The sequence below is a fragment of the Schistocerca nitens genome, chromosome 1, assembly GCF_023898315.1.
Source record: "Schistocerca nitens isolate TAMUIC-IGC-003100 chromosome 1, iqSchNite1.1, whole genome shotgun sequence".
In the NCBI taxonomy this organism is placed as follows: domain Eukaryota; kingdom Metazoa; phylum Arthropoda; class Insecta; order Orthoptera; family Acrididae; genus Schistocerca; species Schistocerca nitens.
Genome location: NC_064614.1, coordinates 924,373,001 through 924,391,154, shown reverse-complemented (window position 1 = coordinate 924,391,154; position 18,154 = coordinate 924,373,001). Strand labels below are relative to the sequence as shown.

At 38.4% G+C, this 18,154-nt stretch overlaps 1 protein-coding gene across 1 annotated transcript in view; it reads right to left on the bottom strand.

The window, feature by feature from the left end:
- LOC126193107 (RNA-binding protein lark-like) overlaps nt 1–8,586 on the bottom strand; it is a 106,066-nt gene extending 97,480 nt beyond the window's left edge. Inside the window, exons 1-2 of the mRNA XM_049932660.1 lie at nt 8,446–8,586; nt 5,042–5,067 (exon numbers count right to left, since the gene is read on the bottom strand). Coding sequence (XP_049788617.1) covers nt 5,042–5,067; nt 8,446–8,452 — 33 coding nt within the window. The 5' untranslated portion in view covers nt 8,453–8,586. The remainder of the gene's footprint in view (nt 1–5,041; nt 5,068–8,445) is intronic.
- Between the last annotated feature and the right edge of the window lie 9,568 nt (nt 8,587–18,154).

The following is an 18,154-nucleotide window of genomic DNA, read 5'->3' as shown; positions in this document are numbered from 1 at the left end:
AGTTGTACAGTTGCTCTTATAAATTGCAAAAGTTTCTTTAATACTGAGAGTCATGTACCTCATCACTTTCGCAAATTTTTGACCTTCAACTGCTGCAGTTATGGTGTTTTTTTGTTGGCACTCTGGCGAGAACAGTCCCATTTATTTTCCAGATAAAATGACTGCACTATTTTAACTTGAGCTGCTCCTACAGGATGACCATAATAGGGATCTGGTCTTCCAAAGACTCCTTTTATTTACAGACCTCTCATTTCTTGATTTGTCTACCATGTACTTTGACATTAATGGAACATGGTTCAAAATTGTTTTATTTGGAAATGTCTCTGGAATAATAGTTAAAACTTGAATCGTTTCACTGCAGGAGGCACAATATTCAACAGCTGAACTAATATTTGTGAAAAATTCCTGGCAAGGGGTGCAAGAGTGATTTGGTTAATTTCTTCTGAAGATAGAATTTCTACTTTGAAGAGTGGTTTGTTTTCCTGTAGTGTATTCATCCATAGCTTTAGTAATTTCTTCATGCATAGAGTTTATGACTCAACTTCACTGACCACGGTTTCTTAACAGGACTCACGCCTACCTACCGCTGTAGTTGACAATCAGGGTACGTAATTCTTCCTCTGTTTATGCAAAATCTGCATCATGGGAAGCTTCATCTTGTTCAAATACTATCAATGTTGTTATTCTGTCGAAACATTTACAACACAAAAAGTCCTGACTCGACGTCACTGGAAACATCCTCACTTTGAAACAAAGTCTTCAAATCAGAACACTTATTCCCAACCTGAACAAGGTCTGTTTTTTTTTCTCTTATATATCACTATTTTATGGGTATGCAAATAGTCAGCACACTTCACTCTCCAGTGGCCGCAGTCAGAAGACATTTCAAAAAATCCTTTTCACAAAACACACTGCAGTGTCAACTGGCAAATTCCTCACAAAAACACAAAACTCACTGGATAGTCTCAGATTTCTTAGAAGCCTCTTGAGTAAACACATTAGCACTGAATAACTACAATACAGAAGCCTGCAATGAACAACTGTGACAAAGAAACTGACAAGTAACTACAAAAAAGTTTAAAAAATATCTGCAACAAAGAAAGTGTTAAGAAATATCTGCAACAAAGACAACAGAAATAAACATTGTAACAAACAAACTAGTAAGAAACAACTTCAGTGAAGACATACACTTCCCTTGATAGTTAGAAAATAATATTTTTTAAAAATAAAACTTGTTTAACTTAAAAGCAGAAGCTCTCCATTACACAGAATACGGTACAAGGTATTAAGGAAAAAATGAACTATTCTGGATTGGCATTTTGAAAAAAAAAAAAATCTAAATTATAAAAAAATTCAAAAGGCAACAGTAATAGGACTTACAGGTATGTCCAAATGGAGGCTTATACCTTACAGTATTATGGCAATACTACATTTATTATTCTGTTGCACAAAATAGTTATAATTATCTATGCTTAACTAGACAGCATTGTGTTATACATGCAGTCCTGAAATGAATAACTAGATCAATTAAAATGAATTTAATAAACTGATCAAGTCAAATAAGATGAGTGAAGATACGACTTACCCACTGGTGTACAAGCTATAAGTAAATTTTTATTAATACTAATCAGGCACATAAAATTATTCTGCACTTGCAGTCAGCATTTCTGAAATGAACTTTAAGTGCTTAGCCATGTATTACCTTCATGGCTGGAAAAACTAGTTACTGAAAACAGCAACCTGTCACATTATTTGCAAGTATCATTCAGTCACAGCAGGAAATATATCAGATGTGACTTCCATACTATATTTGGTACAAATCAGAAAACTACTGTTATAAAAATGTTCCCTAGGTGGCAGTGTTGCAACAACAAAATCATGGTACAGCAGATGATTATTTGAGGTTAGGGGCACTCAACATCATGGTCATCAGCACCCTGGTATGGCTGATGTTCACCTGGTCCTTATTTATCAGAACTTGACATGGCCACAAAAGCTGAAAGACATTCCCCATGGTAGAAACTGGGCATGTACACATCACAGTGATGTCATGGAAAAATATCATTGCAGTGAGCCCAACATCTACCCAAAAAGATCATGCGCACAAGTTTGGTGCTTTCATGCACAGGGATATGAGGAATTTTGACCCTTATTGCACAAGACTTCTATTTGTTGAACAATTTTATAAAAATGATGAAATGTAATACAATTACATTAGATGGAGAATGTGAACAGACAGTATGATGATCTTCAAAAAACAATGGTTGTACATTATGGATACCATCACTCTTCAAGTGGAAGTACTGGATGGAATATTTAGTCTTGCAGGAATGAGAAACCTGACACATTTAATTCATCAAATAGCATGGTAGACTTTGAAGCAAAATATTTTTCATAAGCAGAGAAGTACCTGGCACATGCTACATATCCATTTTGTTCTTATCTGCTTTTCTTTGGTGCTCGAATTTGCACACATTCATCATGTAGTTCATTGCAGCAGATGTACTGGACTTTCTGTTCTCACACTTTTAAACAGAAAAGTATACTGCACTGGACTGACTACTGATGCACCTGACATCATTCCTTGAAGCAACCAGTGCGCCGCTCAGAAGACTTTTGGACACTTCGCTCCCAAAATTCATCCATCATCACTGTATCAAGCTTCAGTTTCTTGTGAAGTACAAAGGCATTCACAACATTCACATGAATCAAGTATGAGAAGATACCACCTTCAACTCTTCTTGAAAATTTCCTATGTTGATCTCCTTTGATAACTATATGAAGGTATTTCAGCTTGGAGTATATCTTATCTTTTATTTTTTCCCTACACTGATTCTTTATAAAGTGAAATGTATGGCTATCTCTCAAAGCACATATATGAAGTTCATTAATTTTTCCTGCAATTTTACTGCAAAAACTGCTAACAATACTTGACATTCCACATAGCATCTAACAGTGACAGTGATGCATGTGGTACATGTTTTAAACTCAGAGTTAGTCATGAAATAATTGTCTTCTGTAGAATATATCTAAAAACCATTAACGCTACAGTGACTATGAATGTATAGAAGCCATTGTCTCACCTGTAATCACCAATATACCACATAAAACAGAAGCAATTACGCACTGGACAGACCAAGAATACAGTGCTCACTGTGGGATATATCACCATAGACTGTCTACTTGGAGCAATCCTACTTCTAACCACTTTGGTCATAGTGGGAACTACCAACATTACGGACAACAGGTGGTTATCACACACATCTTTATGCTGGATGTGTCAGAACTTCACAATTAAGTGGTGTTTTCTGTACCACCATGCATTCAAGTGAGGAGGGTGGTGGTACACAAGTTGTGCTACCTGCCTCAAAAGAGTTGTGGATTCTCTAAGAGCTCCAACTGGATACGGCCCTAGTGACCGTAACAGCTATGATGGCGACCTCTAAGTAAGCACAATCATCTCAACTCTTTGCAATTGGAACTTTGAGACTTGTGACAATAGAAATTTTAAAGGTGTGGTTCAATGAGATGAGATTTCTAGGAGAATTTAGGTGTGATGAGACACTGAAAGCATTAAATATATACAACAATTAGACACAAAGTATAGAAAGAATTAACACCATAATCTAACCCACATGTCACAAACCCTGCCAACTCTGAAAGTTTTAAGATAGCAACCTACTGGATGGAAGACCTACAAAAGGTAAGCAATTAGAATAAGCTATATAGCCAAATTCTTCACTGAAGTAGAAAAGTAAGGAGGTGTAAAAGACAAGCATTACAGTTTTGGAGAGCAAAAATTACCTCCAGGAAATCAACATGGGTGTCCAATGTCACTAGATTCATCCAACAGAATAATGAGATAGTGGCACCCAGATTTATGGTATGTAGCATGACTTCCAGGATGGATGGAAGTATTATCAGGAGGGACTGCAGGACCAGGGCTGAGACTACTCAGAGGAAGTGATATATAGGCTGACTAAATGGCACAGGACGAATTGTGAAGACAACAGGACAGGCAGCATAACCCATGCATGCAAGCTGATATAAGATACATAACTTTACACTGTATTGTGATACTACACTATCTGTAGAAAAGATAGTATGTTGTAAAAATATTTGGGCAAGGCAGCAAAATAAAGCAACAAAGAGCACTACAAATCTATTGCAATAAAATGACAGGTGCGAAGTGTGTGATGAATAAGTGAAAATGAGAAGAGAAGCAAGTCACTTTGAAACTGCATGAAGACCAACAGGAAAAGAGGAGCTATTAGTATGGGTCTGGAGATCTGAAGTACAGTACAGAAACTGAGGCATAAAAAGGTAACAGATCCACGTCTTTACAAATTATACAAAAATGTAAGTGTTCTCTAGTACCTACACAGCTACATGAAAAGATAACCAATGAAGTCCAACAGCAAATTCTGTGAAACACACCTAAGATGGCAGGTCACTAGCCCAATCCATGAACGATGGTGGTTCGTGCAGGTTGAGACATGGGTGGGGAAGGGTGATTGCACTGTCGCCCGCTTCAAGCGACAGTCGTGGAATGCGCAAACAAGTGCTCTGTGCTTGATGAATGTGTGTGTGTCCTGCAAATTACATCTCTTGGTTGCTGGTGTAGAATTTGTTACCTACCACCATCACCAGCCATGACAAATCACAACAAGTGGAATAAAATTCACTAAATAACTTCCTGCAATCATATACAATGGTAGTATTACTTACAGCATTTACAGAAGAGAACTCACAACACTAATAAATAGTCATTGGCTGTCTGAGAATGTGTGAATTAGGTGTGTAGAATTAGCCTAAACTCCACCACCATTGCTCGTGCCTACGACTATTCTTATGTTTGGAACTGACAACCAATGTCACATAAAAAGAAGTATTCATATAGCAAGTTCTGTCATTTATTATTAATTGCAAGTCAAGACCGGATCAACACATGAGGATTACATTAAACCACAACAATGGAACTACAAAACTGATGTTCACTTCTTAGAAGTACAGTGTGTTCATTATTTATATCAGGACTTACCGGAGGTGTGCTGGAAGTCCTGATATCTGTAACAAGAAATTTATTTTTTTAAGTAGTATGTAAATCAAACCATGGCATTCTCACACACAAAACAGTTCTTATTACAACTATAGCTACAGCTATTGCTCAAACATAAATGGTACATGCAGTTTAACTTGACACTGCAAAAATAGGGTGCTGGGAACAGCAGAATCCTTTACAGTCAGTCTAATCTCCCACACAGTGTTGAGGTTAGACTGTTTATAGTACTTTTACACATATGGGCATCCACCGATAACACAAACTCAGTTAAAAAGAATAAGACGTGTTGGTTTGTTAAGCTGGCACCAAGTTAAAAGTAGCCAATGAGAGAATGGTGAGGTAGCCAATGATTAGATCTGTAACACGCAACTTTTATGCAATGAAAATTTCCCACATATCTGTAAAAGTGGTATGAATTCTCCCTGACTGTGATCATAATATTCCAGAGTAACCTAATAACATATTAACTGAATTCTATCATAAACTTCCATGAGACCTTGCAGAACGCACTGCCAATGTAACTGCCAAGTGACTAATGTACACTACAACTAGGTGTTACAACTACGATAATTCATACTTTTTGCCACAACTGAAGATTCAGAAGGCCTCAAAGTGTTCTTTGAGTCAGAACTTTGAATGTTTAACGATTCCAATTTCCATAGTATTTGCTGTAGGTCAATGAAAATGTCAGATTCCAATTTTCAGTTTTTGCTGTAGGTTTTGGCATCGTCAGCTGTGATTGACCTATACACGCCAAGGGAAGTTTTTTAGTTCATCATTTTGTGTGTTTTGGGATCTTGGCGTGTGTTTTTACTGTTATATTTAACTTATCCCCACCCCAAAACCTCCAATTTCCCACAGTCATCCTGTTAGTTTGATGGTAGTTTTGGAGGGAGATGTTATTGTTCAATTTATACATATTTTCGTATTTGTTGCCGCTTGTATGTAGGGACATCATAGGCGCCATATTGGAGACGCTATAGCCATTTCTGCCATACTGATGTCATGCATCAAAGCAACAGGTGGAATTTGACACTTCTGTAATCCCCAACAGATTTATATTAAAATTTACTTTATTTCTATGATTAAACATATTTTATGTTAGCTTTACATCCCATCCTAATTGAAATCAATGGCTGCTCCAGCACAATGTAGCATCTTTGTTAGTGGCGGATGCTTTGAGGTATGCAATTTGGCCAGCTTCAATATAGGTTTAACACTGCAACTACTCTTTATATATATATATAATCTCCTACAATGGATGAGTGTGGACATCAAAGAGATACACATGCAAATAACCTAAAAACAAACTAATAGTTTTCACTATCAGTTTCAAACACACAGATCAGATGATCAGCTATAAAATGCAAGGCCAGCATATTTAACACAAATAATAGCAGAACAGAATTAATACATGTCGTTTAAGATCAATAACTGCATACATCTAAGGGGTGGTGAGGGAAGCAGAGCATTAGAAAATATGAAACAATCATGAACAGGAACTTTCACAAGCGAAAGGAATCACGAAATATATCAGACTACACAATAAGTCAGCCATAACATTTGAAAAGGATGGCAGGAGACAAAATATTTGAGAGATTAAAGGCAGAAAAACTGTGTTCTGATAAAGACAGAAGCACAATTATATAAAAAGGACATGGAGGTAGTTAAAAAGGAAAAACTAATATCAAATCACTACTGTAACAGCACTAACGATATCTCACTTCGGTCTTCATATAAAATCCAGTTCACTAAGTAGTGTCTTTGTTGGTAGCTCCTTTGTAATCCTGTACTACAACAGTATTACCTGTGGCCATTAAACTGGCTACTGTGCAATACTGACCCCCTCCTCCTGCTGCCCAAATGGTTGGGACAGACTGATCAGTAGTGTAGCTAAGAGCCTAGGCTAGCCGTGATACTTTGGTGGAAACTGAATATAAAATAATGGTTGGGTTAGCAGATTGACCTATAGTGTCGTGTAAATTTAAGTTCACACCATATTTCAATGTCAACGACACTGAAATAGCAAAAGAATTGCCTACAATGCAGTGTACACTACCTAATGCAATAGCAAAGAATCATATTAACTGACTCATTGCTAATTTTAGGTGTGCATTTTCTCCATCGGTTATGTTTGTTCAGTTGCTTTTTCTCACTTTAAGTTATGTCGATAGAAAATGTTCTACCTCATTACCTTCCTGTACATAATTTCCAAAGTACATCATTGTTGTTTGTCAGTGTTTAAAATAGGGTCCACCTTGTGTGCTATATTCCACCACTCACTGAAAATGTGTTTGACGACTAATCCATCATCAGCATATACATATTACTGTTCATGGATAACCTAACTGTTAATGCCCTACCTGCAAATGATGCAAATTAACTTACACTAAGAATTTAATAAATGAATTATTGTTTTAAACTGAATTTACATGTAAAATTCAAGTCAAAATTTCACAGTATCTACTGAAGCATTCCAAGCAGTAGTACGTAAAATGGTGTGACGATAAATAAACAGCTAAATCAGATTTATAAACTTTGCTATTAGTTTTCTTTTTATTACGGCTTACTTAGTAGCCCAACATCAATTAAAAAAATTCCCCATGTGCATTTCAAACGTTACTTAAAAATCTAATTAACACTACCTTAGCGAACAACACACTTAAGTCACTACACAATTCAAATAGGCACCTCCATAAAAAAAGCCTATGATTTTAGATTTGAATCAGGAATGTAGTTAATCACCACAACTGAGTCCAAATGGCGGAGAGAATATAGGAGAAATAAGTTAGACAGTACGTACAACAGGAATTATCTCCTCCCCCTCCCCCAAAAAAATCCACCAGAAGCAAAAGCGGAAAAGCTACATTCAATTTTACATTTCAGTTGCGCTTCGTCTCAATCGTAGTAAAACAGACTACCACTCTTCCTCCCGCCATACCCAACCCCTTTTTTTCCCGAGGATTCAAACTAGAGTACGCCACACTAAAATAATAAAAACATCTGATGCAACGGAAATTCATTCTTTGTCATACTACAATAGTGAACATTCACGAATACACGTAACCAAATTTTCTCCTGCATTTAGTTTCAAACATGGCTTCCTAGTTTTGGTCGCCTAGCAATTACCAAATTCCCTGTTCACACCTACAGAGCAGTAACACTGAGAAAGTAGAAAGCTGCAACTCCGGTCTATAATGATAATGTCCATACGGATCTGGAAAGAGGTATGTATTACGGGTCGGCAAACGGAGTTTCATAAGTAATGATCTTTTATCGGGGAAGAACAACGCCTTGACGCCGCATCAACTTTCCTGTCTTCTCAAAAACTATTCCGTACATAAACGTGTGTAAAGAAAAAAAATGATACACTGTGTTATTACCTGTCATACTTGCAATATAACTTTGAACCCGTTTCCAAATTCACACAAAAACCCACTTGCCAAAGCAACACAAATGGCGTCAGAAGTCTCACGTCGTAACAGTAGAGGAAAACCAATCACAAGGATGCGCAACGTAGATCAGTGATTATCTTTGGTCCGTTTGCGCAGTTGCCAGAATACGCCAGGAGCAGTTGCCATCGGGCTCGTGCGCATGCGCAGCTCTGAATCCGCATATGAGCAGTGCCGTCTCCCTCTTCTGGCTGCTTAAAAGTGTGGCTGTTCGCCGCACGAGCTGTAACAGCAAGTAGTCAGGTGCCATCCGGAAAAATTTTTCTGGCGCGCCCAAGCTGCAAGATTCGCGCATGCGCAGAGCAATCTGAGTTGTATTGGGGGAGGGGTCATTCTCCACGTGCACTCTTCGTTTAGAGCTCCCACGTCAAATGAAAACAAAACAGACTTTTGTGACCGCGAGTCATCAAGTGAACATATACACATTCTCATTATCATGTAAGACTAAAATAAGTTGTGGTATCAATTTTCTGATTTTGTGTTATTTCCCCGTTATTAGCAAACAACCACTAATCGTCTTGATAAAGTTATTTTTGTCCGTTTCCTGGAGAAAATTGGTTCTATTAATCTTTTCTGCTGAGGCAGTCAATTCATTTGAAACTAAGTGCTTCATTCCGTACTATCGGCTAGTTACAACTTCGTTCAGTTTCAAGGGCATATTTTCTTTTTCTGGCACGAATGGCATTAAACCAGAAGAAAGAATCAAACACGCGATAGTAAAATACTGGTGCCCCAAGAAAATTGGTATCTAGAAAACCACATAGAAAAGCTGAATATCAGCGCAAGCGCAACTACGATGACGTAGTATCCGTGCTCTTTGCTTGTCTGCTATGCTTTTCGTTGCATTTGTGTTTCTGTTTGGAATTTCAAGCGAACTGGGGCATCACATGACAGAGTGCAGCACTGCAGCGTGTTGTTCAGAGGGGGACACAGAGTTATTGTACTTACCATGGAGGTATAAGGAGGCGAGATGGCACTACGGCCGTCTGCTGTACGTCTGTTTGAAGCCGGTGGGCCGCCATGTTTGATTGGTCGAAACAGTGACAGAGCTCTTGTTAGAATTGCGTGTTCTTCATATTTAACGTTATGTCTGCGAAATAATTTCAGATGATGAGTGTTACAATGTTTACATGCATAACACAACGTCAGAATAGCTTTTTCAGGTGTTTTCGTTTTGTTTTTAATTCGTTTTTGCCCCAGCAATACAACTTATTTGGTCTCAACTTAAGTGTTTCTTTTGGATACGAACTTCGAATGATGAAAAATAACAGTGTACAAAGCTCTTTTCAAACTCAAATCACCTTTTACTGTATTTGTGTCGATGTAAACTGAAAGCAGAACCCGAAAGCTATGCTAGTTTACATACCGGATGATATTTCTTACTCGTTTACACACTTATACAAAATTTCATTTGTAAATACAAACATCGTTTGTGCTTTGTCAAGAAAAATAAGCATATGAACCCACAGAGCCCTACGAGCTTCATTGATCGGAAATCTGAAATAAAATAAGAAGAAAACAGTTTCACAAAACGTAAACAAGGCCGCACATCTCACGAATATAAACGACAATATTTTACGAACGGGGCCACTTACGCATGGAACGTGATTCCTTTTAACTTGGTAGCACAATTCCAACGGTTAGTACACCCGTAAACAACGCAAACCGGCATTTTAAAATGAAAAAACCTTCAGCAGCTCTAGACAGTAGCACAATCGGAAACGAGTCTTCTGACCAAACTGCAATGGCGGAGCTCGGTTTCTGTCGGCTTCAAGTTTGTGACGTCATGGCATCTCCCCTCCTTATACCTCCATGGTACTTACGGCAATTGTTTTATCGTATGCTATTCACATAATGAGTGTAAAATAAGGAATAGTATCCTGCGACTATATTATCAATGAGTCACTGTTGGAATCGGCCAACTCATACACATATCTGGGTGTAACACTGGTAGGGATATGAAATGGAATAATCACATACGTTGTCTGAGGTAAAGCCGGTGGTAGACTTCCGTTTATTGGCAGAACACTGGGGAAGTGCAGTCTACCTACAAAGGAGATTGCTTACAAGTCACTCATGCGACCACTTCTAGAACATTGGTCAAGTGTGTGGGACCCGTACCAGATCGGACTAACAGGGGATATTCAACGTTTACAAACAAGAGCAGCGCGAATGATCACAGGTTTTTTTAATGGTTGGTTGGTTGGTTGGTTGTGGGATTAAAGGGACCAGACTGCTACGGTCACCGGTCCTCTTTTTTTTTTTTTTTTTTTAAAGCCATGGGAGAGTGTCACAGAGGTAATGAAGGAACTGAATTGGAAAACTCTTGAAGATAGACGTAAACTATCCAGAGAAAGTCTGTTAACAAAGTTTCAAGAACTAGCTTTAAATGATTATTCTAAAAATATTCTACAGGCCCCCACGTGTTGCTCACACAGGGGTTGTGAGAACAAGATTAGAATAATTACTGCATGCACAAAGGCATTCAAACAATCATTCTCCCGCGCTCTGCATGTAAATGTAACAGGAAGAAACCGTAATAATACAGTGGGATGTGCCCTGTGCCATGCACCTCAAAGCGGTTTGCAGAGTACAGATGTAGATGCCGAAGCAGTTCTTAGCATCATATTCATTTCAAAGTACCCTACAGCTCAAACTACCCTAATATTTTCCTAAATGGTGACTTTAATGTAGACTTTTTTTTAAATTTGTACTCTGAAATATTGCTATGTAGCATTTCCAATCAGTTTTACATCTATAAAGCACTGTAAAAAACTAAAGTAGTACAAAGGAACACAAATTTCTTGCAAAAATAAAGAAAGAACAGTTGCTTATAATCACCAGAATTAAGGACAGTAAGTTATTTCATGACTATTTCGAAGTGTACAAAAAATTAACAAGATTATTTGTGAAGCCAAGAAATTGTACAACTGGTAGTTTATGTTCTACTAGTTGGGAATTAGTAAAAAATCATGTGAGGAGTTACAATGATAAAACATGGTGTGCTGCCAGTCTATAATTCAGCGAACAACAATTTATAAATGTAAGACACAGACAACACAGATAGAGAACTAATGCCAAGCCTAGAAGAAATACTAGAGAAGTGTTGAAAGACATCTTATGATCGAAAAACATTGTGCTTCATGGTAAGCAGATTCCTAAAAGGAACCATTTATTCTGCTAAAGATGTAACTAAGAAACAAAATATTTTATTCAATAGTACCGACCAAATTGGCCTCTTAGTCACCATCAAGTGAATATCAATATACTTTTGTACGTATGTAGGGTTGCAGGAGCTTATGTTATGTCATAAAGGAAACAGAAAATCAGAGAATACTCCAGGAACGACGGAATTCCGTAAACCATACATAAAATGCATAATTCGACTTAAAGTGCACATTCTTATGTCCAGATTAACACTGAAGTACCTGGTAGTACGGCGTTCAGAGTGGTTCTGGGTGCCAGTTTTCTTGGAGCACTGATATTTTATTATCTCATGTTTGGTTCTTTATATGGCACAACGTCAAAACTGTTAGAAAATGAAGATGTAATCTTGTAGTTACTAATGCTTTAGTGCTAATAACATGTAAAGAAAATAAAATCAGAAAATTCCTCACATCAACCACGGATCTTGTCGTTGGCATGCCTCAGCGATACAGATAGCATTACTGTAGGTGCCACCAGAATTACAGGGTAGATGTTGAGAAGCCAGACCAACCTGTGGTTCCTGGAGAGGGGCAGCAGGCTTTTCAACAGTTGCATGGGCAACAGTCTGGATGATTGGCTGATCTGGTCTTGTAATATCAATCAAAATTGCCTTAATGTGCTGGTACTGTGAACGGCTGAAAGCAAGCCAAAATTTTTCCTGGGGCCATGCAGCTCTACTGCATGGTTAAATGATCATAGCGTCCTCTTGGGTTAAATATTCCTGATGTAAAATACTTCCCCATTTGGATCTCTGGATGGGAACTACACAGGACGACGCCATTATCAGGAGAAACAAAATTGGAATTCTATGGAGAGCAGCATAGAATGTCAGATCCCTTAATCATACAAGTATGTCAGAATTTTTTAAAGTGAAATGGGAGGTTAAAGTAGTAATAGTGGGAGTCAGTTAAGTTCAGTGGCAGGAGGAACGGTACTTCTGGTCAGGTGAATACATGGTTATAAATACAAAATCAAATATAGGCAGGCTTAATAATGAACAAGAAAAAAGGAATGCAGATAAGCTGCTATGAACAGCATAGTGAACGCATTATTGTTACTAAGGTAAACACAAAGCTCACAGCCACCAAAATAGTACAAGTTTATATGCCAACTAGCTCCACATTTAAGAAATATGTGATAAGATAAAGGAAATTATTCAGGCAGTTAATGGAGACGAAAATTTAATAGTCACAGGAGACTGTAATTCGATATTAGTAAAAGGAAGAGAAGGAAAAATGTAGATGAGTCTGTTCTGGGGGAAAGGAAAGTAAAAGGAAGCAACCTGGTAGAATTTAATCATCACTAACACTTGGTTTAAGAATCATGGATGAAGTTTGTGCACATGGAACAGACCTCGAGACACTGGAAGGTTACACATTGTTTATATAATGGTAAGACAGAGATTTTGATACCAGACTTGAGACTGGATGTGTGCGCTGTGTTGGAACTGTTGCCTACGAATCTCCACTTACATAGCCCTGATAAAATGTTCAGATGTTGTGGGACACAATACAAGAGACAATCGAGAAAAAATGTAGATGCAATAAATTGCTAATAATGCGTGGAGAAGCACAATAGATCTCAAGCTAACCTCTTAGAAGATAACAGGTTCTTTGAAACACTGGATGAACAATTCTGAAATTGGCCGAGCGGTTCTAGGCGCTACAGTCTGGAACCACGCGACCGCTGCGGTCGCAGGTTCGAATCCTGCCTCAGGCATGGATATGTGTGATGTCCTTAGATTAGTTAGGTTTAAGTCGTTCTAAGTTCTAGGGGACTGGTGACCTCAGAAGTTAAGTCCCATAGTGCTCAGAGCCATTTGAACCAATTATGATTCAGCACTCGTGTACCTGATCGATTTGGTAAATAAGCTTTTCAACACTATAATATTGTATTCTTCTTGAAGTCTGAGGGTGCTTCACCCGACTCATACATCTTGCTCACCAGATGGTGGAGTTTTGTCATGGTTGGCTCTCTGCAGGTCCTTGAACCATAGATCCTGCCATTTGTGGGGAGGCCTGTATGTCTCGTTGGCAACGGCCTTGCCTCAGTGGATACACCGATTCTCGTGAGATCACCGAAGTTAAGCGCTGTCGGGCGTGGCCGGCACTTGGATGGGTCACCATCCAGGCTGCCATGTGCTGTTGCCATTTTTCGGGGTGCACTCAGCCTTGTGATGCCAATTGAGGAACTACTCGACCGAATAGTAGCGGCTTCGGTCAAAGAAAACCATCGTAACGACCGGGAGAGCAGTGTGCTGACCACACGCCCCGCCTATCCGCATCCTCATCTGAGGATGACACGGCGGTCGGATGATCCTGATGGGCCACTTGTGGCCTGAAGATGGAGTGCTTTTTGTATTCCTCAGCAATACAGATAGCCATACTGTAGGTGCAACCACAACAGAGGGTTGGTTCAAATGGATCTGAGCACTAAGGGACTTAACATCTATGGTCATCAGTCCCCTAGAACTTAGAACTACTTAAACCTAACTAACCTAAGGACATCACACAACACCCAGTCATCACGAGGCAGAGAAAATCCCTGACTCCACCGGGACAACAGAGGGGTATCTGTTGAGAAGCCAGACAAACATGTGGTTCCTGAAGAGGGGCAGTGGTTGCAGTGGCAACAGTCTGTATGATTGACTGATCTGGTCTTGTAACATTAACCAAAACGGCCTTGCTGTGCTGGTACTGTGAATGGCTGAAAGCAAGGGGAAACTACAGCCGTAATTTTTCCCAAGGGCATGCAGCTTTACTGTATGGTTAAATGATGACGGCATCCTCTTGGGTAAAATATTCTGGAGGTAAAATAGTGCCCCATTCGGATCTCCACACGGGGACTACTCAGGAGGACATCGTTATCAGGAGAAAGAAAACTGGTGTTCTACAGATCAGAGCATGGGATGTCAGATACCTTAATGGGGCAGGTAGGTTAGAGAATGTAAAAAGGAAAATGGATAGCTTAAAGTTAGATATAGTGGGAATTAGTGAAGTTTGGTGGCAGGAGGAACAAGACTTCTGGTTTGGTGAATATAGGGTTATTAATACAAAATCGAATAGGGCTGATGCAGGAGTAGGTTTAATAATGAATAAAAAATATGAGTACAGGTAAGCTACTATGAACAGTATAGTTAACGCATTATTGCAGCCAACCACAGTGGTACAAGTTTATATGCCAACTTGTTCCACAGATGATGAAGAGATTGAAGAAATGTATGATGCGATAAAAGAAATTATTCAGGTAGTGAAGGGAGACGAAAATTTAATATTCTTGGGGGACTGGAATACAATAGTAGGAAAAGGAAGAGAAGGAAAAATAGTAGGCATAAAAAGGAATGGGGATAAGGAATGGAAGAGCAAGCTGCCTGGTAGAATTTTGCACAGAGCATAACTTAATCGTAGCTAACACTTGGTTCAAGAATCATGAAAGAAGGTTGTATACATGGAAGAAGCCTTGAGATACTAGAAGGTATCAGATAGATTATATAATGATAAGACAAAGATTTACAAACCAGGTTTTAAATTGTAAGACACATCCAGGGGCAGATGTGGACTCTGACCACAATCTATTGGTTATGAACTGTGGATTAAAACTGAAGAAACTGCAAAAAGGTGGGAATTTAAGGAGATGGGATCTGGATAAACTGAAAGAACCAGAGGTTGTGCAGAGTTTCAGGGAGAGCATAAGGGAACAATTGACAGGAATGGAGGAAAGAAATACAGTAGAAGAAGAATGGGTTGCTCTGAGGGATGAAGTAGTGAAGGCAGCAGAGGATCAAGTAGGTAAAAAGACGAGGTCTAGTAGAAATCCTTGGGTAACAGAAGAAATATTAAATTTAATTGATGAAAGGAGAAAATATAAAAATGCAGTAAATGAAGCAGGCGAAAAGGAATACAAACACCTCGAAAATAAGATCGACAAGAAATGCAAAATGGCTAAGGAGGGATGGCTAGAGGACAAATGTAAGGATGTAGTGGCATATGTCACTAGGCGTAAGATAGATACAGACAACAGGAAAATTAAAGATACCTTTGGAGGAAAGGTTTGCCCATGGTACTACTGAAAAGGCTGCTGCCCCTCTTCAGGAACCACAGATTGGTCTGGCTTCTCAACAGATACCCTGTAATTGTGGTGGCATCTACAGTAATGCTATCTGTAAGTTAAGCCATAAATTAATTATAAAGGTCATCAACACACCCGAAACGAATGTGCTGCATGAATATCAAGAGATAATATGCAAAACCGGTTCTAAGCAAAGAAGGGAAAGCAGAAAGGTGGAAGGAGTATATAGAGGGTCTATGCAAAGGCAATGTACTTGAGGGTAATATGGAAATGGAAGAGGACATAGATGAAGATGAAATGGGAGATATGATACTGCATGAAGAATTTGACAGAGTACTGAAATATCTAAGTCGAAACAAGGCCCCAGTAGTAGACAACATTCCGTTACAGCTACTGATAGCTTTGGGAGAGCCAACCATGACAAAACTCTACCATCTGGTGAGCAAGATGTATGAGACAGGTGAAATACCCTCCGACTTCAAGAAGAATATAGTAATTCTAATCCCAAAGAAAGCAGGTGTGAAAATTACCGAACCATCAGTTTAATAAGTCATGGCTGCAAAATACTGACACGAAATCAGTACAGACGAATGGAAAAACTGGTAGAAGCTGACCTCAGGGAAGATCAGTTTGGATTCTGTCGAAATCACAGAGGGAGGCCAAGGGATGAATGCACTAAGCAGATTCAGAAGGATATAGGTTGTTGTAGTTACTCCGTGATGAAGAATCTTGCACAGGATGGGGTAGCATGGGAGAGCTGCATCAAACCAGCGTCTGGACTGAAGGCACAGCAACAATATTATAATCATCCCCCCAAACTTTATAAGTTAAGCCATAATAATAAAGGTCATCAATACACCCGAAACGAATGTACTGTACAAATTATTATTAATGAAAATAATACTTGAAAGTTGTACTTTCTCTCGAAATATTAATACCTCTTAATTCGTTACTCAGATAAAGACAATGTTACACTTGATATTAAATTATTTCAGTTAATTAATCCCAGTTCTTAATTACAGCACTTATACATTCCAAAATGTATAAAAAGGTTCTGCATTTACATCCTCTGATTAATGCAACCTCTGATAATAAAGTTTAAATATAGTCTTTTGTATTAAATCAGGATTACTTCGTAAGTAAATCTTTGCGTATTGGGTTATAATTATCAAATAAAATATTTTTTTAACAACTGTAACTTCAATCACATTTACATAGTGCTCCCAAAACCGGATTTCGTAAACCGGTTTTCCCTTTCCGCTTCTGGGTTGTCATTTAAACACTTCAAAATCGATTCTGGAAATCCGCTTCTGGTTGCTGGTTTCCTAACTACAATTGATTTTCGCTCCCATGCAAACGTAACCGGTTTTGAAACATGCTTCGGCTTTCAGTTTTCGTTTTGTTTTTAGAAATTTTCGGCTGATACGGATGGAGTAGCTTTTTGTACAGTGAATGATAAGAAGAAATATTAGACTGAAGCTGTTTACATCTCATCGAACTAAAGAGTAATAGCGATTGTGCTGAATAAATCATAAACTGTATCAGCTGTTTTCCAGAGCTTATTTAATTGTGCTAGCAAGTCCGTTTCAGACCTTAACATGTAAACACGACAGCGAAAACGGTTTCAGAAATTCGGTTTTTGTCTTCCGGAAGCTGTGTAACATGTTAATGTAGTGAGTGTTACCTCTCAAAAAGTTATATAATAGTAAACTTTGCGTCATTAAACTTTGATAAAATAGTTCTCTGCTTTCTTTTTAAAGACTCCTCATTTATTTGTTTATATTATACCACTGACTTGAATGGGCTTGCTCTGCTTGTTGCAAGTCAGATCGCTAGACTTTCAGCCTTTCTTTTACTTCCCTCTAAAATTTAATTGTTTCCTTTCATTTTATTTAGAATAGTGAGTAAAGTGATAATATAGGGACTTGGTTCTAATTTTAACGAATCAGATTTTATTTTAGCTCTTTAAAATGAATCAGATCTTTACATAGACAAACGCTGATGTGATCAAGTGACCACTTATGTAATCCTCACATTGAATGAGATAGAAAAAAAACACCCACACACAACATAAAACATACGCGCCACCACCACTTTCAAGCTCAATTAAAATCATATTTTCAAAAACTCATCCACTTCAGGTGTTGGCTTCTCGCGTACTCACTACAAAACTAATTGAATATCACTCATCACCTACTACTAGAATAATGGTAGCACTTGGATTTCCCATCTTCAAAAGATTCAGCTAGGGCAAGGTAATTTCTATAACTGCGTCACTAACAATGAGCATGCTCTAAATACACTGGTAATCACAATTCAGTTTGTTCCTGTACTCGATCCTACGATCAAGAAAAACTCGAGAGTA